At 46.7% G+C, this 23,459-nt stretch overlaps 1 protein-coding gene across 2 annotated transcripts in view; it reads right to left on the bottom strand.

Annotated features, from left to right (window-relative positions):
- Positions 1-381: 381 nt before the first annotated feature.
- Positions 382-23,459, bottom strand: part of ACVR2B (activin A receptor type 2B) — a 100,215-nt gene continuing 77,137 nt past the window's right edge. For both annotated transcript variants that reach the window (XM_054817114.1, XM_054817115.1), the window contains 10 exons: positions 20,501-20,708; positions 16,675-16,784; positions 15,160-15,311; positions 13,890-14,033; positions 12,640-12,783; positions 11,595-11,743; positions 7,720-7,834; positions 6,017-6,155; positions 3,285-3,415; positions 382-2,116 (listed from right to left, as the gene is read on the bottom strand). In XM_054817114.1, the coding sequence (XP_054673089.1) occupies positions 1,922-2,116; positions 3,285-3,415; positions 6,017-6,155; positions 7,720-7,834; positions 11,595-11,743; positions 12,640-12,783; positions 13,890-14,033; positions 15,160-15,311; positions 16,675-16,784; positions 20,501-20,708 (1,487 nt within the window). In that variant the 3' untranslated portion in view covers positions 382-1,921. The remainder of the gene's footprint in view (positions 2,117-3,284; positions 3,416-6,016; positions 6,156-7,719; positions 7,835-11,594; positions 11,744-12,639; positions 12,784-13,889; positions 14,034-15,159; positions 15,312-16,674; positions 16,785-20,500; positions 20,709-23,459) is intronic.

The raw sequence follows: 23,459 nt of genomic DNA, 5'->3' as shown, positions 1-23,459 counted from the left end.
AACACAGAATGGAAACAGCCTTCACAAATAAGAGTGAATAATGCCCAGGTACCTTATATAGGCAGTTATTCTACAACTGTATACAGTTATTTACAATGGTGCTTTATAAAACAAAAAAAAAAATGGTAGCACTTCCTAAAAGATTTTGGAACTTTTTTTCTTTTTTTTCTTTTTTTAAAACTCCCTTGTCATAAAAGCCAACTTACATTAAAATATACTTACTACAAGACAACACAACTAACAAAATATATAATAAAACTCATACAAGTAGAAAATTCTGAGGTATTTCTGGTTTGAGGTGGTCTGTGGTCATGAAGTTTTTAATTTTTTTTTTCAGTTTAAACCTCGGAAGCCACGTAACGTGTGTGTGTGTGTTTTGTGTTTGTTTTTTTTTTTAAAGTTTTTTTTTTTTTAAACATTGCATGTTTTGCAAATTAAAAAAATATTTCAATGTTGAATCAGCAGCATTAGGAACATTCACTGACTAGAGCGAGTTTATGGCATAATAAGAGTAACGGTATCTTAGAATATGCACCACTTTAAGACAAAAGAGTTTCGTCACAGAGTAAGGAGAAAGCAGCGTCAAAGAAACCAGTTGGAGAGATGCTGCACTAAATCACTGCTACTGCTCCGCTGCCTCTGCATCCTGACACTGGGCAGCTCATAGGCTTCTCGGATGCTACAGGAGCCATCTGCCAATGGTTCAGGTATTTCCACACCCCCTCCCAACCCCAAACTAAGAAGGGAAAAAAAAAAAATAAAAATTATAGAGCCAGTTTTCACACTTTTCCTCACCATCTGCACCAGTAGCTTGGGCTGACAGATAATCAACCCCAAGGCTGAATTTCCTGAACTGACTCGCGCTTAAAGCGAGATGCAAAAATTTTCCAGTCTTCCAGTATTTTACCAAAGTGCTTCTGAGAACACACTTGCCCACCTCTTCCAATTACACTGCTTAAAAGCATCCTTCCCATTACTGTCTGGAGTCGAAAATAAAAGGTAATTATAGTTCTGCTTCGTTCTTTTCCCACCCGAGCCCGAGACACTGGAGGAAGAAAGAACTAGCGCCTTGCTTACAACCACTGGCTCTTTAACTCAGCTTTCTCCATACGCTGCAGCCGTTAATACTCTGCCCAGAAATGTCCTTCCCCTCCTCTAATGGTTACCTGAGAAGTAGCTCCATAGCAAATGATGTTTCCACAAATGCTGCCAAGTCCAACGTCACTCTCCCCACCCCTATTCTACACTCCCCCCTTCAACTCTACCATCAAGAATTAACATTCTCTGCCCAGTTACTTTTTTTTTTCCATGTTACAATGACACCCGTTAGATCCGTAAAAGACACATCTGCTGTTTTTTTTTGAAGCTCACTTCCAAAAAAAAAAAAAAAAAGAAACTGAACCCAAAACCAAAACAAAATGGGGAAAAAAATCCTTTTGAGGAAGGTGTATTCTTTATATAACAGTCTTAAGTTTCCTCCACAGTTTGCAGCATTGCGTTTTCTAAGATGGTAGGTGGTTTTCCTTTATGTCACAGATGCTCCGCTCAGAAGACAGACCAATAAAGAGAAACCCAGAAAACTGAATAAAATAAAAACAACTGAAGTGAGTTTGTTGAGGTTCTGAGGTACCTGCACCTTTTCTGCATTCATTAGTCGGCACCTGAATGCTTGCTGAAATGTCCATTTTTTAATACAGTAGAGCAATGTGCTGGTAAAATTGATCCAATCCAAAAAAATAATAATAATAATAATAACAATAATAATAAAAAGTCAAGATAAAATAGCAGCTGCATTCATGTGTTTGTTGGATTTTTGTGTTTTTGTTTTTTTGTGTGTGGTTTTTTTTTTTAACTTTTTTCCTTTTTTTTTTTTTTTTTTTTTAAATCCACTGAGTCTGGAAAGACAAAAGTGAACCAGGACTTAGATACTAGACTCTTTGGGCGGCAAGTCCACGTTGGTGACGGACGTCACGATGGAGACGAGGCAGTCCGAGGTAGTGCCGTTTACGGATTTGCGGATCTGCGCAATGCGCTCCTCGACACAGCCCGCCGAGAGCCGAGCCTCCGCATCGTGGTCCCAGCACTCTTCGATGGTCACGCAGAGCTGCGCCAAGCCCTGCGGACAACAAGGGGGAGAAAGCGCCTTCAGCAACAACATCTGCTCTGGGGACCGTCCTTGCAGCGGACGGGGAGGTCCACTTAACACAGCTTAATGCCGCGAAGAAAAACTAAGAATATTTGCTCTACGGTACGCAAATTATCACAGAATGGTTCATAGAATTATCATGAGATTAGCTTTAAAAATTACTTTAGATATGTGTTTTCAAGTTTTTTAAGCTTCCTCTTTCTATGGCAGTAGGATCTGGTCTCATCCAGCTTTTTTTCACAGCCTCAAAAGTACTTTTTTAATATCAAAGTACATCACAAGACTCAGCAGTTTATGCTTTAAAAGACATCAAGTATATGATTCCCATGATAAACCATGAGAGCTGGCAGCACTGCATCAGTTACTACGAAACCGTTGCTCTGTTGGCAATCCCTTCCGCAGACATCCCCGAAATAACCGAATTCCACACTGCCGGAAGAGCGCAGCTCCTATTTGAACCCCGTTCACCCAGCAACTGGAACAGTCGTCTTTATCTACAACCCACAGCTCTCCTTCCCTTCTAGGCAATGAGTTAGTACACCTGAGTCTAGTCAAAATAGAGATATTTAGCTTCTTACGGAAGCCCTGTGAGATTTCATCATCTGCTCAGTTTTCCAATCTGAAAAAAATCACCTCTTTTATTAAAAACACGAGCCCGAAACGATCTACCTCTGGGAAACCCACGCTGCATTTTACTTCATTGTCTGCTTGCCTTCACATCTAATTAATTTTTCCTCGAAAAGTTGTTCAAGTCTTGCACGCTATCTAGCTTGTGAGGAACACGTCTCCGATGGTACGGATCGTTTTCTTTTTCTTAATGAAAGGGACTATATTTTTGCATTCTTTCATCATATTAAACGAGTCCTACTAAACCACCACACGCTCCACATTCAGCGCTGGCTGACTTGAATCAACTGGCTTACTCTCTAAATCCAAGGGACGAACGGAAAGGGGAGCATGAAGGTGTTGAGCAAACCCTCCCTCCCCAGTGCTGACTAAGTCTACCACCGAGGAGCAGGTCCGTGCACCAGGGTGGACTGGTTATCTTCCCTTCGAAGCTAACAAGTGACGCATAAGCGCATCCCTCATTCCTGTCACCCAAGAAAACGTTTTCCACCGTTAACCAGGAGGGACGTACGGGGTGTTTCAGCCAGTGATCCTTGAACACGGGGCGCATCTTCTTGTGAACCACCACTTCTTGCAGGTCCTCAAGGGATGGGTGCTGACCTATTTCTTCTTCGAAAGGCAGCATGTATTCATCCACTGGACCTGAGGTGCACACGGAGAACCGGGTTAGTAGAGAAATGTCCTCTGCAGAGCCACGTCCTCCCCATGCACGAGTGAGCTGTGGCTCCAGAGCAACCTCAACCCACCACAGCAAAGCCTGAAGTTCACATGTCATTACAGACAAATGTGATTTACATCCCTCCTGCACAATGGACTCTGCTGTCCCTGCTGCTTGTCCAGCCACGCATTTTCCACCTTGTTGAGTTACGAATCTGAACCCTCAGCTGGGCCTCCCGATCCCACCGCTCTCCTTGAGGAGGCTTGCTGGGCAGTCCGTGATTTATTTTAACAGAAAGAGCAAATCATCCCACCCTCACATTTTAGCATAGCAATTCAACATACGATAACCTAGAGAAAGGTTTCAGCATGAGCCTAATTTCATTTTAGGCACTGACTAGCTAGGTCAGGCATACACAACACTTACAATTTCTTGCTTCGTGATCTGGCTTGTTCACAGGTTTGAGTCAGCCCTGACACGCTGGAGCCAGATGCACTTGTCCCAAGTACCAGCTCCTAAGTGCAAAATGATTTCTGAACGCTTTAGTTATACCAGTTATGGCTGTGAACTGCCCTGAGCCACAGGAATGAGACAACTGTTACGAGTATCAGTGCAGACGCCGGACGGTAGCAATAACTTCTGGTTATTGAAACGTCATTTGGCCTTTGGCAACGCGTAGATGCTCTCTCACAAACAGCAGCCCAGCTTAACTGATGGGCTTTCTCAGGGTGCTCCGCGGCATCGCTTATGGTTTCTCGGTAGCAAAGAGTGATCTCTTTCAAGAGTGGAGATATTTCAAAAGGGCCTTTCCAGACTAAAATAAAAAAGCTGACCATTTCAGCCGGTCATGAACTGTGACACCACAAACATGATGTTTAGGTACTCTAAAACAAAAATAAAAATCACTAGAACAGCTTATCGTTATTCTTGCTGACACAATGCCAGTCACTAACCCAAACCGAAACACTCGTCATAACGGATGGCACAATAAGGCTCACAACTTTCCCTCCCTCTTCCTCCAAGAGGAATCAAGACTATGAAGAGCTGCACTGGTGATCTCCAAGCCAAATCACGCTCACCAACTATCCCACAACTGGAATTGAGTTAAAGCTCTGTTTCTGAAGTTACATTCATCGCCTTTCAGCTCCACGCATCAGGACTGGGGCTACCGGTCACTGAAACCAGCAGACATAATTTTGACCACAAAGATGGAGCCCATCTGTTAAATAAGGTGATGCAAGATAGACAACATCACTTCTGAGCTAAATGTGCAGATGAGGATCAGCACAACACCCCTCATCCCAAAGGAAGCCTTTCCTCCGATTTAACGGTGCTGTGTACGACACCTGGAGCACCTTGGCCAGCTGCTGCCTGAGAAGAGTTGGAAGGAGATCACAAACACGACAGACAAAAACCCAAGTGGATATCTGGGGGGGCCTCGGCAGAGAAGGGTTATTCCTACATCTAACAAAAACCTGCAGAGTGATCTAGGTATCACTTTGTCACCCCAGTGAGCTCCTACCTCCCTGCTCCTCCATCATTTTATCTGGTTAGCTAGTAACTTTTGAAGAAAACACCTTCTCTTACCACACACCCATGCAGACATCCTAATTATAATCAAGCTCCTCGATGCTACTGCAATACTAACAAAAATATTTGAAGTCCAGGTGAGGTACTAGTAATTTATGAACTTGATAGTCAGTCCAGAGCACCCATATCTACACAAGAGGAAAGAAGCTGGAGCAAGCAGCCTTAAAGCTACCACAACAAAATGATTCCTTCCCTGACCAGGGACAAGGTCCTGCCAACAGCAAGGATGTCACCAAAAAGCAGATATGCTATTTTGGACAGAAAAGGCCCCCATCGGCCCCGTTTTGCAGCATCATTTTAGAGTTAAAAAAATAATGAGAAAGGGGACGCCATGAAAGTTCATTCTTTTGGATCACTGAGGAGAAAGTGAGATCCTCCAAAGTTGTAGATGGAACAACAAAGTCAGCCCACTGCTGAGAGAGGGCTTGATTGGCAAAACTCAAAGATTAATACCTGACGATTTATGACAGCAGGGAAATGGGTTTGCTGACCCTGGAAGATCCTTCCAGCCCCGTGTTCCTGCTGAACACGGAGGTGCTTCACTTCTGGGCTTCCAGACTGCCCTGCAGAAGTGATGTGTGACAGCCAAGCTGGAGCTGGGCATGGCTCTTCTCCGGAGCTCAAAGCCCGCCTTGGTCGCGGGCAGGAACGCCAAGCGCCACGGAGAGCGGCACAGAGCAGGCTCAGGACTGAGGGACACCCACCACTGGTGGAGGAGTCACCTGCTCCTTCTCCCTCTGCGTCCTCAGCCCATTTGCAATGTAACTGGCATAGTTAAAAGCACTTTGAGACTTGAACGCTACAAAGGTTATTATCTACAGAGAATGACAGCTTATGTTAAAAAACCAAGCCAGTGAAAAACAGGTTAGCTGCTTAATAAAAATACACCATTGGTTATTAATTTGTTTTAAACAAAGCCAGGCCCATTCTCTGGACCACTAAACCACGCTGAAACAGAGCCCTCCCCAGGGAAAGAGGACGATCTTTATTCTTACCATCAACTGCTCTACATCTGGAGACTAGCTCCCACAACACCAGTCCCATTGCATACATGTCTATTCTCAGGAAGGCGTCTCGTTGGAAGTTGATTGCTCCCTCTAACACTTCGGGAGCCATATACCTCCTCGTTCCCACCTACGGAGAAAGAAACAACTCAAGTTACATTGCAGTTGGGGCCGTCAGCCTCCGCCGGCTGGGGATGAGTGACAGTTGGTTTCATTAGCCTTAAGGCTACTTCTGCTAAAGTTGCACCTCACTCGGAAAACGAGCAAAAGGGGGTTGTTTTTTCTGACACCGATTCTCATTAAGATCACTCGAGTCTAGATAAGCTACCTGAAGGAAAAAGCCAAAGTGCACGGCTACGTGTGTGATATTCATTCAGCGTACGCTACGGGTCTAATTTAAATGCAGCGCGGCACGGCGAGTATGGATGAGATCCTGCCTTCCCTGCGTCCCACCGCGTCATGATCCAGCAGCGCGCGCTGCATGAGAAAATGCTGTCTTGGGAGTCACACAAAACAGCCTGAAGTCAAGTCAGACTTGGTTGATATCATAGTCGTTGAAAATTAAACCCCCTTTCACTAATAAATAAATAAATAAATAATTTAAAAAGAAGAGTAAAATTGATATACCCTGAGACAGTAGGAAACGGCGGTGGTTTGACAGCCCTGGATAAAACAAGTTTTCTGCACCCACAGGAGCAGTAAAACATGAAACCTGCAAGATCTCCCCTGCCCTGGCTTGCCACAATCTGGTTTGGAAAAAATCCCCTCTCGTTTTGAGGGGATCCAGTCCTCGTTATAGCACGGATCTTGTTGCGTTTAGTCCAGGTAGAGCCATGCTGAGCTCCTCATATAGTTCTGGTTATAGAGGTGGCTGAATTATAGCCCATACTGGAGGAGAGCGGAGAGGAGAGCAAGGGAAAAAGCACCTTTTTAACATGGGAATTTAAATGCCTCTAATATTTTCCCTTAGGAAATTCTCATCTGTTCTTGCCGTTATCTGAGGCAGCGGGGACAGGGAAGCCTAGCCATGAGAAGGCGTGGAAAATACTGAAAAAGTCCAAAAAAAGAGCGCAAAAGTAAGGAAAGTTGAGGGGGGGGGGGCTAACCCAGAAAAGCGTTCACTCCTTCTGGGATGAAGGTAAAAAGAGGAGCCTGCACTGGAGATGGGCATTCAAAAATCCCCGGAGGCACACGGAGGGGACGCTGGCCTCGCTGCGCCCCGGCACCAGAGCAGAACGAGGGGCCACTCGCTGCAACGCAAAGGCAGAAAATTAAGAACCCATAAAAACGTATTAAATTGTTTACGCAGCGCCCAGCCAGCTCGCAAGATCTGCTGCTGCTAAAGGCCACCTGAGCGGCCAGCCTGGCTGAATGCTTAAAAATAAATTGATAATTTTAGGACTATTAATGTTTAATACCGAGACAATAAAGAGTCGGCAAGTCCCGTGCTTGAAGGAAGAAGCCGCCCACCCCCGGGGCTGGGGTCCCACCTGCCCAGCGGTCGGGAGGGTCCGAGCGCTCTCCCCGCTCACCCAGATCAAAGCAGCTCCTGGAATTTATGTCTGAGCACAAGCTTTCATGGAAAATACATCTCTCAAACAGAATTAAATGCGTCTCTACAAACCACTCCCCACTCCTGAGGAGCTATTTCAAGCTCAACTTTTTAAAATGTTGTTGGTAAAGATAATGATTACCTGTCCATGAGTGTCCCCTGGAGGTTTTCCAGGTTCAAACCGTACAGCTAGTCCGAAATCGGCTAGCACTGCCGTCAAGTCGTTCTTCAGCAAGACATTTTTACTCTTGAAGTCCCTACGGACAAGCCAAGAAGCAAGTTTGGGATGGGTTTATTACGGCACGCTTCTAAATCACATTGCAACACGCCACCTTGTAAGTCAATAGGCTCAGCAGCCCCCAGTAAATCAGCTCGCTCCTTCCTTCCTTCCTTCCTTCCTTCCTTCCTTCCTTCCTTCCTTCCTTCCTTCCTTCCTTCCTTCCTTCCTTCCCCAGCTGCCCAGCACGGCCAGCGCTGGCAAATTCGGCTGCTCCCCACTGCCCGTGTCCCCAAAACACAACCACACAGCCCTGTGCTGCCCGGCACAGAGTCAGCCGAACTATACGGTGAATCAACCTCAAAATAAAATCAAGGAGAGCTATGAAGGGGGTGTTTTAATTCGAGCAGGCGCTATTTTTTGCTCCGAGTACCAGCCGTGGACCCCCACCTCTGGACGCTTCTTACGTTTCTCACTCCCGACGGCAAATGCAAGGCACAGGTTAAGGGCAGGAATTTATTCTTTGTCCTGGTAAGGACGTTTGCTCCTATCTACAGAATTAGATCATCCTGGAAATTCGCAGATGCCGGCGGGACTCTGTTCACCCCGACTACACACTTGAACAGACTTTTGCCATAGTCATCTGTTATACTTATGTTTTAATTGCTGGAACGATCTCCCCTGGAGAACTCGGAAGGTTGGAAAGCAAGCAGGGGAGGGGGTGAGCCCACGCTAGGACAAGCCGTCAGGATCGAACCGGGCAGCCGACGGGCGGGTGTAAGCGTTTTGCGGCAGAGGTGGTGGGTCTGTGCTTGAGGCTGGCTTTAAGGGGACGTTTGTGTCAGTCCTGTGCCGCAGCGGGATGGCTCCAGGGCAGCTCAGGTAGATCTGCAGGGGCTGGCAAGGGGAGGTGGAGGAGGGTCACACCGAGATGCCTAACCTATTGAGCCTTGTTCCCTGGCCTTCCCGCATTTTCATCTGAAAAGGAATGTTTGGCAATCTAATTAAATTACAGACCTTAGACAGCAGATGGCAATTGTCCTGTATGCTCAGCATTATAATTTCCCTATCATCAATTCACTCGGTGACCCTACTGATTGCAGGATATTGCAGGCCTGCACAAAATAATTAATGAGGGCAGATACAATTGTTCCGCACTAGAGAGACCTGTCAAAATTCTTTGGGAAGAGAGAAACTGATGGACCATAGAGAAGGGCTGCTCGCCGCGGCCTCGGATGCCGGAGCACCAGCTCAAAGCACCGTGAGCAAAAATCATCCTGTACCACACAGCCCCTGATGCTGAGCTTAAAAAAATCTGAAGAACGGTTTTTTTTCCTTTCTAAGCTAAACACAGCGTGATGGACATTTCTGGCTCGAGGATCAAGACGGGGGAAGCACATGTGAAGTTAGAGAGCATCATACAACCAGGGAACCCCAGCAGAACCCAGCCTCCAGCACATCGAGGGGACACACGGGGTTTCTAGGGACACACGTGCAGTTTTGCAGAGCCTGCGAAACATTTGTACCCCTCCGTTACACAGAAAAACACCATTTACCTAATGCCTGTCGTCTCAGAGCCTGACTGCTTCCACGCTATAGCAGTTTCCCCACAGGCGTAGAAAACGGCCATCATCTAATGACACAGATAAACGCCTTTGCTCGGTCGGCATTAGGGGATTATGCCCTCCAGGATGGTACAGATTGTGCACGAGATTTTTTACACAACAGCGGTTCAACAAGGACCACACAGAAATTATTGGACAGTCTGCCTGAACGAGACGTTTCTAAAGTGAAGCGAGAAGTAAACCAGGATTAATGTACGGGCGTTTGCTGCTGCTGTTCACCCGCACTGCCCTTTAGGCATGCAACAGTTCACTACTACATCTTGATACGTGATGCAGGGATTTCCCTTTGCGCTTCCTTTTTTCCCCCTATTTCCATACATTCCCCAATTTTTCCATGCTTTCCTACCTTCTACAAACCACCTCGAACTGGCAAGTGTGAGCCGCAATGCAGACATACCCAGGACAGGGAGAAAGACCTGATCCAAGCCATACCAAGTAGAATTCCCACCAACACCATATGCATTACACCATCCTAAAATGGTCACTGATAGAGCAAAGCGGCCCGAAAAGAAGAAAATATCCTTTTTCCACGTAACGCTTCAAACTGGAGATCAAGAGAGCGAGCGGACTATAAACAGCGGGTGCGTTAACTCGAGTCAGACACTGGAGATTTTATTTTCAGCTTCCACGTGGGGGCACTTTCGCACCAACCAGCGATCCCATAACCTTAATCCTCCTTGTAGCGCTGGGGGACAGTAGGGAGTTAGGGGAACCCCTGCCCAGCCGTGACTGGGGGAGTCCCACCTGGCACCTCCAGCATCTTCCCAGGCACTGTGTGAAGCCGGTCAAAAATACGCACCCACCCCCTCCCCCCCAGATTTAAAATGGATTTGGAGGTTTCTGTAAAACAAAAAAATAAAACTAAAAGCGGTGGGGTAAATCCAAGGGAAATCTCTTTTTTCCTGAAATCCCTCTTCTGCAGGTATGTGCTAAATTCACACAAATGCTGCATTCTCCATCTTTTATCATTTGCTAAATGGACGGGGACGCTAATGAGCACGATCTGTTGCTTTAAAGCCTTTCTCTGTTCCCCACCCTCAGGAATTCTCATGTATAAACCAGTGCCTTTATTCCACAGGGACAAATGTCAGGGACACAGGGGTCAGCTCCAGGAGCAGCACAAAGGCAGCTGCAGGCTCTTTCAACAGCCCCCAGCTCTCAGAAACCTTCAGGTTTCGGGGAGGGGGGTTGTTTTGGGGGAAGGGACACCCTTGCAAAACCGGGGATTATCTCGCCGGACATGAAGACGGCCCCGTTAGATCGGGTACAAATTGCTGCAGCTGGACGTGGGGTTTAAGTCCCTCCTAGATGAAATGCGGTGGGGGGGTGGGGGGAGTACGGCCGCAGATTATGGCGTGTAGCCTGTGTAAATCCCCTCTGGAAAACTCCCCCCTCCTGCCGTGTCACTAGCAAACCGCTCGGGTAGTGATGCTTTTAGTGCAGGGGAAGCAACGTGGGACTGCTAAGGGCTAAACCCAAGGATTGTCGCAATAAGGATGGTTTAACCCACTGCCTTCTGGATTCCCGCTGTCCCCACGATGCTGTCGCCCAGGTGGGTTGAAGGGTGTGCCAAGAGGTCTCGGGGACTTTGGTGCCTGCTCTGGTGTCTCTCATAAGCACCCTGGCACGCTTTGGGCACTACAAAACTACAGTGAAAAATAAAAAGCAGCCATTGTCTCCGTTTCATCAGTTTCTCCATTTCTCGTGTAATGATCAAAAGCTCTGTGGGAAGACGCGCAGTGGAGTTATCTGTCTAAACCAAGAAAAACAGGGTCCAAATCTTGGTATGGCCACAGAAATAGATGGATGTGCTTCATCAAGCCCAGTTCTTTCGAAGACTGGTTCTGCAGCAACCAGATTTCCCTTCCTACTACATCAAGAGAAGAGTTGATGGAAGAGGGGAGCACGTACCCTTCAGATGTTTGCCACAAACCACTACCAACCATACTGACGGTTTCACAGACAAGACACTTACTTGCCCTTCACCATTTCATATGTGGTTGAAAAAAAATCTTGTCTAGACAAGAATCCTACTCTAAGGCATAGGATTTGTTGGGTTAAAAGGCATTTACTTCCTAAAAGCACAATCTCCTCCTCCATTCAGCAGCATCATTTCAAAGAAGTTGCGAGCATTTGAACACAGCACTTGAATGGCATCAATGAAAGAGGCCGTACCTGTGTGCTATAGCAGGTTTGTGTCCTTCACCTTTGCACCAAGGGACGTCTTCATGAAGGTAGGACAAGCCACGGGCCATCGTTTCTGCAACATGGCAGAGCTCATTCCAGCTGATAATATTGCCCTTCAGGTAATCCGTCAGAGAGCCCTGCGAAACGGGACATCGTATGTTTTTAATCACAGACTCTGCTACGTGACAGATGTGCCAACTCATCAGTTTCGAAAATGGTTTTAATGAGTGCTTGAGAAATTTGAACCTTGGTTTAACAGGGGGAAAAAAAATCACTAGTTGAAGTAAAAAAGAAGAAATAAAAAGCAGAAGCGTTCATGAGTCCTCAGCCCTTGACAGCACAGAAAGTATCTGGATGTCTAAAAGGAGTCTACTAATCTGCAAGGGAAGGGGAGGGAGGTAAGGAAGAGACAAAATCATCTCAAAACAGCAATTCATCTAACCTAAGAAAGGGGAAAGTCTTCCATGCAAGAAGAAGATGCATCGTAGCAAGTGGTTGTGGCAATGATTGACTCCGTAGACCTTGGATTAAACAGAGGGATAATGCTGCTGGCTCAACCCCGGATTTGTGTGTGTTTGTTTTATTTTAAGTGTTAGTCATGTTTGATAACTAAAGCAATCCATGAAACGGGAGATACGCCCCAAGCTTCAAAAGCAAACACGGAGCCCATCTGCAAGGGGTGAGTCGGGACTGCGACGGTCTGCGACCCCCGGCTCCCACGTGCTCATCTGCGCAGGTTGCGAGATGGCGACCACCACATACGTGAGCTGTGGCCTTCTGTGCCTCTCTCTCTCACCAAGTCCCACCTTTATTAATCCTGTGTTTGTGCAGGAAAGCCTTGAAAGCTAAAGGAAGGGCCTTTGACAGAGCGGAGCAGGAGCAGCTCTCTGCAACCAGTGAGCAATGGCTCACCAGGGACAGACGGGATAGACCACAAGGGAGCTTCTGGGAGAGTATTAGACACCAAATCCTGCTGCTCCACAACCAGCTGGCTCTCTTGCCTTCCCAAAATGTACGTGCAATGATACATTACCTTGTCGTGGAAAGCTGTGATCAGCCAGAGCTCTGTCTCTAGGTTTGTCCCTCTTTTCTCCGCTGCGATAAATTGCAAAAGGTTTTCATGCTTCATGCCAGGAGTATTGAAAATCTCCCTCTCGCTCTGCCAAGATTGCTTATCCTAAAGCAGGGAGAAATGCACCATCAAAGATCACGCTTCCCTTTAAAGCAAACAGCTCCTTCAGCTCAGTCAGAGCTGCTCACGGTCCTATTAATATCATCCTCTGGCGTTCGGATGTGATGTATCCCTTCAAAATGAGGCTCTTTTCCTAAAGGGTAGATGCTGGAGAAAGACTGGAAGTTGCTGTTCTCAGTCTCTCCTTCTCCAAAATTATCCTCAGCTATTCCTAAAGCAAATGTGCGGGGAGAGGAGGGAGGAGGAATCAAAACTCAACCTCACTGAGAAATAAGATTTGTCAAGATTTCCTAAGGATGCTTGCAAGAATAAAGCCTGTGCATACAGCACCCAGATCTGCGCTGCAGCTGTAATTGTTACGACTGCAAAATCTAATCTGGGCTCTATTGAATATTTACTAGTAGGTCACCGCTGGCTTGGCCAGGAGATGTGCAAATCTCCTTTAGCAACGCTGTGACAACAAATACAGGGCAAAAAATTAACGGAGAAGGAGATAGCGGAGGAGCACATAGATGTTTCAGTCATTCTTCTTTCATTTGACTTTTGATTGCTTTCCTCTTTCCATCTGAAATTCCTAGAGAGTCAAGTCAGGAGTGTTCAAAGGTTTCCTAGAGCAGAAGACGTGAGCCGACAGAAACACTGCGGTGCAATTAGCTTTCACAGCGCCGGGGCCGTGCCTCTCTAAGCTGTGAACTGTTTGCTAGGTGTGGGGCCGGATTTACGACCTACCCGGGCAGGACACACAGCGCCGGGCTTTGGTCCTCGGTGCGCACTTTGGGCGCTGCAGCCGCACAATGCCTCGCTGGACTTTGAACAACACGGACGCTTGCAGCGAAGTTAAAATACCCTGTAGATTTCAAAACGTGCTTGGTTTTGCCTTTCTTGTAACAACTACTACTACGGGAAGTGCTGGGTAATGAGGAAATGCAGAGAAAAGTGTAGGAAGGGAGGGTCCTTGAACTTCTTCCCCAGCAGAAGAGTCCACGTGCATCTTTGTTATGGCCTTAAAACCACCTCCATAGGCACTACGAGCATCTCGGCACCGGGGAGGAAGCCCGACAGGCGAGAACCTAATGTAACGCCCTTCTCACCTGAATAGGAAAGATTTTCACTGCTACGTAGTCGTTCATCAGCTGAGCCTTCCACACGCAGCCGAAGCGTCCCCTCGCCTTGATCTCCAGGAGCTGCAGAGGCTTTAGGCCAACCAGGGGAGAAGGGGGTGGCGGGCCGGGGTCCTGCACGAGACAGAAACATAGTCACCAGCTGAAGCTGGACTGTAAAATAAAGGGAGAGGAGGAATGGAGAGATTGCATACGGGGAAAGAGGCGTAAAGAAGTGATATTTTATTTAATGCAAATTATTTCGATGCACTGTTTGCAGCAAGAGCAGCCTGAAGCTCCCTGTCTTGCTTTGTAGGGTATTTGTATAGAACGTATGTAACAATCTACGCCTCCAAGTGTCACTTTGTGTGTCGACCTACTGCCTGCCATCCTCTGACAAAACCTGAATCCTCCTGTGTTTTCAAAGCAAGAGCTATTCTGGGCTGTAAAACACCGATGACCTCAAGGCCACCTCCTGCCAAAAGCAGGAACTTTTTGATCTTTGTGACCCAACAGCCAACTACACCTAAAACCTCCCACCGCTTTACACTTCATCAGGCGTGTTTCACAGAACTCTAGCAATGGGCAGTAAACAGGTCTGTCAGCATCATAAAGATCGTATCTGTTTAAACTCTGCATTTGTCCAGGAGAACAACGCAACCCCGCAGGACGCGTGGGCTTGGAGCTCTGTCCTATCTGCTTTCAGGTGGGAAAGTATGGGCTCTACCGGGCTGAGGAGGGAGGGAGAAGTAGCTGCTCGGCCTTTCAGAAGAAACCAGAAGGCTCAGGGCACAGCAGAGCCAGCAAGGACCAGTTCCCGATGGCTTTGGGCCATGAGGATGACCTCCTGCGTGCATTCTCTGATGGCTCATAAAAACTGAGCTTCACCAGGGAAAGCATCTCCCCTCACCCCATAAAGCTGGTAGGAACTTTATCATCTCTCTGATCTCTGCTCCTCTGCAAAGTTGGCCGAAATCAGGCAAGGGGTTTGAGAGTTTGGGGGGAAGGGTAGCCCCCAAGCAGGGCTGTGTAACTCCATCCCTTAGGAATCTCGGACGTGGTAACAACCCCATCTAAACCCATCAGCCTCGCAGGGGATGCTGTCATCACCACAGAGGCCATCTGTACCTACCAGCTTCAAAAAGAGAGAGAAGAGAAGTTAGGTCGCCTGAACAGAGTGAAGTGAAAGTGGATGCGAACCCATACTGAGCAGCCTCCGTGTCTTTTGTAAGGTCCAAACAAAGGGGAGCGACTCCCTCACCTCATTAATGTCGACATGCCCGTAGGGAGGCTTGCGGTGACGGTACATCCAGAAAGCCAAGAGGATGGCCATGGAGAGGACAGCGATGGGGAGCAGCGAGTACACCAGGATGTTGAGCAGGGAGGGCGTTGGTGGCGGCGGCTCATAGATGACTGCGAGAAAAGAGCAGGGTAAACGGGGGAGAGGACCCTTCAGGCACGCGACAGCACTGTCAGCCACACGTCCAGATGCAACCAAACCCCGTCCGTCCTTCTACTCCAAAGCTGACAGTGCTTAGTGGCATGTCCCATCACGTCCGACAGCGTTCACAGGGCTCTGCGGTTCACCCTTTCCCATATGGTGATTACTAATGGAGTTACAATGGTACAAACCACGCTTTGCAAGCCGAGCCTCCGTCTGCCCTTTATTTAAGGTGGGTATTTCTTGCTGGGCTATGTAAAAGCAGAAAATTTCCTCCTCTTAACCCTTCCGAATGTATTAAGCGAGCAAGAATCCCTCGCAGCGTTGCTTTGCCTTTTACAGTGATTGACAAGATGTCAGTTTTTAGTAAAATGCTGCCGGAGCCACAATCAAATGCACTATTCCCACAGTAGTTCTTGTTCCAAATTACATCAGTGCAGTTGAGACACAAACAATGGGAATACTAAATGGAGCCATGTTGCTATGTTGGAGACAGGGAAGGAAAAAAATAGCAAGACTTGCCAAATTAAACAAAAAACTGTGAGAGAAAGAAAATTTGCTACTAGGTTGCTACGGGTACATTAATAACAGGAGATAATAAAACCCATGTAAACAATTAAAAACCTAACAGGAAAGCCCAGGAAAATCTGATCATGGCCTACTGGAACATCGCAGTAAGTGTAGGTAGTCGATAGCAAAAGAAACCATCCTAAGCAAAAGATCCACCTGCTTTAATAATTTTTATTGAATGATACTTTAGCAAGCGTACAGCTGAAAGAACCCTTTTTCTATTAGCCTCTGCAGAAGGACCTGCTATTACTTTTCTTCCTTGAAATATATCCACAAACTCTGAAAGCTGACACCCCTCCCACTCCCTTACAATCCCCAGACCAACAAAATAGCAATCAAATGCAAAAATCCCAGATGCTCAAGGTATTTGGAGACCTGCGACCTACGAAAATTAATGAAGAAGGTGTCAAATACCTTTGAAGAGTTTGAGTCTGGAGCCATGCTGTATTAATTACCCTGGCCCCTTCCCCTTGTGTGGGATTTTGTTTTGGAAGATCCCACTGTGAACATCCCCCATAAAGAAAACCTAATCCTTACCGACGGTACCCGAGGTGTTGGTACAACACCCTTCACCCACAGAGTGAAACATCATTACAAAACTATTCTTAACGAATCCCAGTAGAAGGGTTTCTGGACTTTATAACCAAAATGGTACTTTGCGTCCCACTGGATGTATTTTTTTGCTTACCATCCAGCAGCCCAAAGCCATCACAAAACTGGGTCTAGAGGAAGAGACCCCCCTCCCCACCCACACTGGTCACTCACCTTCTGGGCCGGTGACTTCAGGCAAATGGGTAAACTTCTCATTGCAATAGTTGCCCTCACAGCAGCAGAAAAACACTTGGGGGTTTTCTTCTGTGGCTACGCACTCCTGCCTGTGTCAGGGAGGGACAGACACGGCAACGAAGGGAGAGAAAAAACAACGTCAGCCAACTCCTGCCTGTTGTCTTTGGGAGCTGACCTGCTCCGAATTGTCTTCTCCACGCGCCTTCTCCTCGCTGCACAGATCTGCGCTCACAGAAAACAACTTGGCACTCAAATACCCCAGTGGATAGCAAAGACCCTTGAAAAGACCGTAAAGGAAACAAATGCTTCCATATGTACCGAAGGCATTAGATGGCGAGTAATAAATAACAGCCACCGCCGCTAACTGAATGAGAAGCAGAAAAGCGATGGAGAGACGCCTCGTTCCCTGAACAGTGTCTTTCAGCCTGTATGTATGCTGTCAGGGGAGCGGAGTATTTGATCGTGCAATTAAAGATTGTGCCATAAAGCACGTATGAAGAGGGCTGAGCTAGACCTGCTCTCAGAGCCTGAGCATCACTGTATGCACTAGGAGGGCACCAGACACCGGCAGCAACAGCAGTCCTGCTGCAGGCAGGAGGGAGGCTGCAGGTTTGGGGGATTTTTTTTAAAGTTTAATTTTCAAGTGCCATCTCCTTCTCCTTTAAAAAAACTTATTCCTGCACAAAAACCTTTAAGAAAATCAGGTTGCAGCTCTCATTTTTCATATCTGCCGGTTATCCAGGTAGCACTACAGCCTCCTCAGCACTGAGGTTTCCTTCCACGCTCTGCAAGGCGTTAGGGGACTTCCACGGATCAGACCAACTCCACTTCCACACATCCTCCCTCTCCCGCAGATCAATGCCAAAAGAGACGTGCAGTGACTTTTTGCAGCGCCCCAGCAGTCCTTTCTTTCTCTGTCTGAAATGCCTGCTTCCCTTCCCCGCCACCTTTTGCTACGTCACCCTCTGCTTTTAGTTATTAGGGCTGCAGAGCTGCTCTCCGCAGAGAACTGTATCAAACTATTTCCTGAAGCCCAGCTAAATTATATGCATAACTTCCTTCCTTCGACCACTCGGAGGAAGCAGCAAAACAATCATATGTGTTTGACATTATTAGTCATTTATGAACCCGTGCCAAGCCTCCCTCTCTGTGGTGTCGCTGACATACTGCCACGAGAAGAACGGAAAGGGCTCTCTTCAGTCCTAACACAGGGTAGGTTTTGGTGCTTTATTATTTCAATATTTTAATATTTAAAATGGCTTTAGCCGAAATGTCTCATGCAAGGTCTCAGCTGGGAAGCACTTGGTTTGTTTTTCAGGCTTTTATTTTTTTAAACTTCAAAGAAAAAAAGAAAAAAAAAGCAACTATTTGACTTATTCAAATGAACAAACATGTTTCAACAAGTTAAGCAATGTTTCCAGATGCTTTTTCATGAAATCAGATAACAAGCCGTTTGGATTTAACAGCATCAGTATTGGAGTCTTCAATAGAAAACACATCCTTTGCTAAATCTGTTGGTTAAGAAATCAAGCTAATGAGTGAAAACAGCCTGCTCCACATCTGCAATTCATTATCCCTGTCTCTGAGTTGGTGTGCGCTCAGGGCAGCCATCCAGGTACGTATGACATGTTATACTTAGCAAATATTACAAATGAGACAGTGGGAGAGAATGACACATTTTTCTATGGCAGCGAGGGCACGTTTCGTAGAGGTTCACGTGCTCTTCAAGGGAACACGAACGCGACCTCTCCGGTGGGGCTGTGTAAATAAACGAAGAGCACACAAGTCGATTTTTAAACACCACCTTTTTCCTCTAGCCTTAAATGTACATATGCCACGTTCTTGTTTCCTTAAGATAAAGAACAGAGTAAGGAGCCATCACCCTCAACGTCCCAACCCTTGCACTCCTGAATTTTTCACCTTCCAGTGACAAGGAGGCAGCGTTTGCCACGGGCCGGTACGTGCTGCCTCTGCTATGCGAGGAGCTGCCGCCCAGCAGAGCAGGACCGTGCCCTGCGTGCAGGGGAAGCTCGCAGATACAGGTACAGGTGCATCTCCCGAGGCCGCACCCAGGAGCTCAGCACCCAAAGGTGCTGAAAACAGGGAGAGAAATGGCATCAGCGCAGCACCGTCGATTGAAAAATCATCTTTTTAGCCATTTTTGCCATCTTGGGATGCAACACCACCTGCGTGAAAGACTGCTGAGGGCATTCGAGGGGAAAAAAAAAAAAAGACTCCATTTAAACTCCCTTTATTTAATTAAAGGTAACCTTTATTTCAAACGTTGCTTTCAACACTTGTGCTGTTTGTTAATTCTCAGAAGATCTTTTAGCTTTGCCCTGGAACTGCGACTTTGAAGAATCAGACTGCAGGATAATGGATGCTCAACCCCGGGGCTGCAAAAAGGCTTCTGAGGAGCCCTGGAAACTTTTTACTGTTGTAACAGAGCAACACATTATGACAAAGTTTAAGAACCACTACATCCCTGCACAGAGACACTCAGTGACAATACAAGTGTCACTGTATACGAGAGCAGGCACTGAAAGGAGAAATCTGTTTACAGTAAACACTTCTGCTTGGAAGTAGGAAACTAGAGTGACCTTCTGTTCTCAGAAGGATCGGCATTAAGATGACTAATGGGCCAAGGAGGATTGATTTATCGAGAAAGAATAAAAATTTAACTATATATAGAGCGTGGCTACGCAACCGGCAAGGGAATAGGTGTGGTGGGAAAGTAACCCCGGCGCTAATAATAGAAGGAAGATGAGGAACGGCTCACAGTCGGGTTAAGCTAAGACAACGGGCACAAAAACAGGGATAGTGTACAGTGCCGAAGAGAGAAAACTCTCCGGCCATGGGACAAATCTAGTCCCAGCTTAAGCCCCACAGCTTAGGACCTGATGTTCTAAAACTTTTGGAATGAGAAGCTACAAAGATGCGCAGCTGGGAATTGCACAAAGGTGAGATCAACCTACACTGGTGTTACACCAAGGGAAATCCTTGAATTTTATGTCCTATTAATCTTTACTGAAAGGGCTGGGTTTGGGTTCCTTGGTTGGTCACTGGGGTTTTTTTAACAGAAACACCAAGTCCAGAGCTACCGAGCATTGTCCTTTTAAACTGAGAAACTTCAGAGGGCTGTTTTCTTCAGCCGTAATTCTTTTCCCCTCTGCAGAATTGCATCGGGGGGAATGAGAAAAGACCAGTTGACTTTCCCAGCTATTTAATGAGGCTGGAGCCTTCATACTACAAAACCTGTCTCCTTTTCAGCTTGCTACAGGCAGCAACACACAAACACGCCTATCGCTTTTGCTGCCCCACTCTTTCTCCTGGCCCATCTCTTAACTCAGCCGAAGAACAGTGAAACTTTTTGCGACATCACCAACGGCAGAATAACTCAACCTCTAACCACCCCCAGCTATCTGTGCTTTTCTAGAGAGCTCCAAATGATTCCAAGTTTTCCTTTGTATCGCCAAATGCTCTTGGAAGAACATATTGCTCTTCATTCGATGGTACAGGACACGTTTTTCAATGCATGCCAGAATTATCAAAGCTTTGCTAAGGGGAAAAAAAACAAACCACACAACAAAAAACCCCTAAAAGTGCCTTTTGCAGCTTCTGTTTAGAAAGTCAAGGCAGATAAGTGACAATTCTGAGAGCTGCATTAGCAACAGAAGTAATTACAGGAGATGAATGGGCCAATTGACTTGGACTTGCTTTCGTCTCCTCGATGCAAAAAGCAAGAGCCTTTGCACTTAGAGGAACAATTAAACCCGTAGTCAGAATAAAACAGTTGGACTATTACCTGTCATAACAGTTGAAGTCGTCTAACCAGCAGCCTTTCTTCACCAGCTCGATGGATCCCGAGTTGTTTCTCCAGGAGGCGTAGCAGTGGAGCCGCTTGTCCTTCTCCCCCTCGCAGCGCTCCACGCCGCTCTGGTTGGTCTTCTCCAACTCCCAGTTGGCGTTGTAGTAAATGCATTCCCTTGTCTCAGCCTCCCCATGGCCTGGTCCTGAAGCAAAATGCAAACCCCAAGAAGGTTCAGGTAAAATGAGAAACAGATCCCAGAAGACACATCTCCACATGGCTATGCTTTAGGTGATGCATCCATTTGCCTCCCTGGGAGCTAAGCAGCTCATCGTTGCAAGCTTCAGCACGGTGTGGAGGATCATTCTCCTTTGCCGGTATGAGGTGGGGAACAGAGCCATCAGGTTTGCCTAGGCCCACCACAGGAGCTCATGGTGAAGTCAAGAGCCCAGCTGAGACCCCTCCAGGTCTCCTCCAGCCAGTGCTTCAATGGCAGAACCCAGACAGGGGGATGTACAAGACAACCCCTATCCAGTAGTTTCTAACCACAGAAACCCTGTTTAGTAAAGACAGGCTCGCAGGGTGCTACTTGCCGCTTGCTGGGATGTCACACAACAGAGTTACCCACACTCTCCACCACTCTTTCAGGAAATACCACCTAAAAATAAATGGTTTCTTATGTCAGTAGGACCTAACTGAGAGTAGATAATATTCATCCTGCACAGGAGGGCCAGACCAGTGACTATTCCTCACTTAGATCCCAGTTCAGGCTTTTTTGGGTAAGTCTCCATACAATAAATGCCATGCTTTTAGCTGCAGTTGACACAGCTCATGCTGCCTCTCCACCCAAGCAAGACCTTCAGCAACTCTGTTCCCCACACAATTCTGGCCACCACGAACAGATGTCTGGCCACGACAAACCAAGGAATCTCCATAGCCTGTGGGTCTTTCCCCCATTAGAGCCTTGTACCAAAGGACCAAGGAGTTCCTAACTGCCCCAAGTGAAACAATTCCCACGTGGCCACCATGGCACAGAACTGAAACACGATTACGGACACATCCATTAAAAATGGAGTCAATTAAAGGAACACAGATATCTGCAGGTGACCTTTTTTGTCCTAAGATGTAGAAATCCCCTCTTCATTTGGAAATATTCTGCTTTCTGGCATTTTGAGGATTAGTTTAAAATGAGAAATGAAGCAAACACATGACATATAAGCAGACACCCAGAAAAGATACCATGAAGCTTGTGATTTTGTAAATTCTGAGATGCCCTGCAGCCATCTCTCTTTGGGATTACCCAACCTAAGGCAAGGTCAGACCTGGCCATTATTTTGATGGATTGCAATCACAGAAAACGTAGGTATCCCAATAAAATGTGATGACAACTAGGAAGAAAACATGAATGGGTCCCGCAGGACGATGAAATGAAAGTGCTGCATTCCCAGAATAGCCAGACCTTTGCAAAGTGCAGAACTAAGTTTCTGGCTGGAAAATTTTGCAGTGCTTTCATGACTATCTTCTCCAAAGGCCCTGAAACCTTTAATGTTGAGATTATGGCAGTCAGGGCCATATCTGGATGATCTAGATGCAACCCAGCCTGTGATTCCCACTCAACATGGCAAACCAGCCACTTCTGAAAGGTCTCCAAGGTGATGAAATTCAGTCTTCATAAGACACTGAGCAGCGAGTGCCTTATAACCAGCAGAGAAAACACCCAGCCTGGCCACAGGCACCAGCTCCAGGTCCCGGCTACCTTCTGTAGCTTCATCGTTTCCATACCTGAACACCCATCCACTACTGACATAAGCAACCTCACAACATCCAGACGGAGAAGGGAGTATTACTTCCAACTGAAGATGCAACAGGCCAAGATTAGACGACCTGTTCCAAGGGAGCAGGATGCCACGGGGGAGCCTGACCTACCTTTTCTACAGCCTGCAACTCCTCGAGTTGCCAAGTCTCCAAGCTGTTACCTGGTGGCAGGATCCACCTCCAATTTTGCAGCGCATGGAGAACACTCTAGAGATGGCACTTGAGCTTGAGATTGCATTCAAGCTATTGAATGTAGCCTGATCTGCGGCTGGGAATCAACCTTCTGCTGCCAACAGGCATCAAGTACGGAGTGCAGATGACCTGGCATGGAGCAGAAGTGGAACTGTTTAAGAAGGTTGCAGGAGAAACCATAGTTTCTGCACAAGCGAGGGGTGATGCGTTCACCCTGCTCCTGATACTGACACCTGGACTCAGCGACGGGCAATTTTTGTGGTATGGAGCAAACTCATCAGACTAGGAAGATGTCTTTGCAAGCTGAAGAGATGTTCAATGCTTCAATAACTCTTTTTTGGGAAGAATGTTTAATCTGCATCACGGGAGAGACTGGAAGGGAGGAGGGGTAGGAGAAAGTCATAAAGCTGACTTCTGGAACTGGAAATTATATTCAAAGCACACACGAACAAGAGCTCAATTTCAATAGCACCTGCAGGTTTTATCGGCACTTGCAAAGCTCCATCGGAGTTTTCCTCTGACAAGTTGCTTACTATAATAAAAACAACCTACCAATATCCCTCAACACAGAACAATGTCAATATTGACACTTCTTGTTAAAGCCTTGATATTTGTTCTCTTGATACTTACACCATGCTTTGTTAGGGCAGATTAAGCATTTTTGCTAGATACTGGTTAAATCAGCAGGAAAGCGAAGGAGCATCGTCTTGTGCGCAGGGAAGGCAGTATCTTTTTATTTATAAAGGAATGAGTAAATACCTTAGCTTCATTGTAATACTTCACACGCCTTCCAGCTGATACCCGATAGCTAATGCTCACTGTCACCTTCTGGTCCAGTCCTTGAAATACATTTCGTAATATTATTTCCATCATCCCAACCCGAATCCTGCTTCTGCTCTAGATGGAAATCTCCTCTCCCTCCCCAACCCCATGTCCCAGAAAGCAAGAA

Source organism: Grus americana, chromosome 2 (assembly GCF_028858705.1).
Source record: "Grus americana isolate bGruAme1 chromosome 2, bGruAme1.mat, whole genome shotgun sequence".
In the NCBI taxonomy this organism is placed as follows: domain Eukaryota; kingdom Metazoa; phylum Chordata; class Aves; order Gruiformes; family Gruidae; genus Grus; species Grus americana.
Note: the sequence above shows the minus strand (reverse complement) of the source record. Positions and strands in the feature narration are given on the sequence as shown.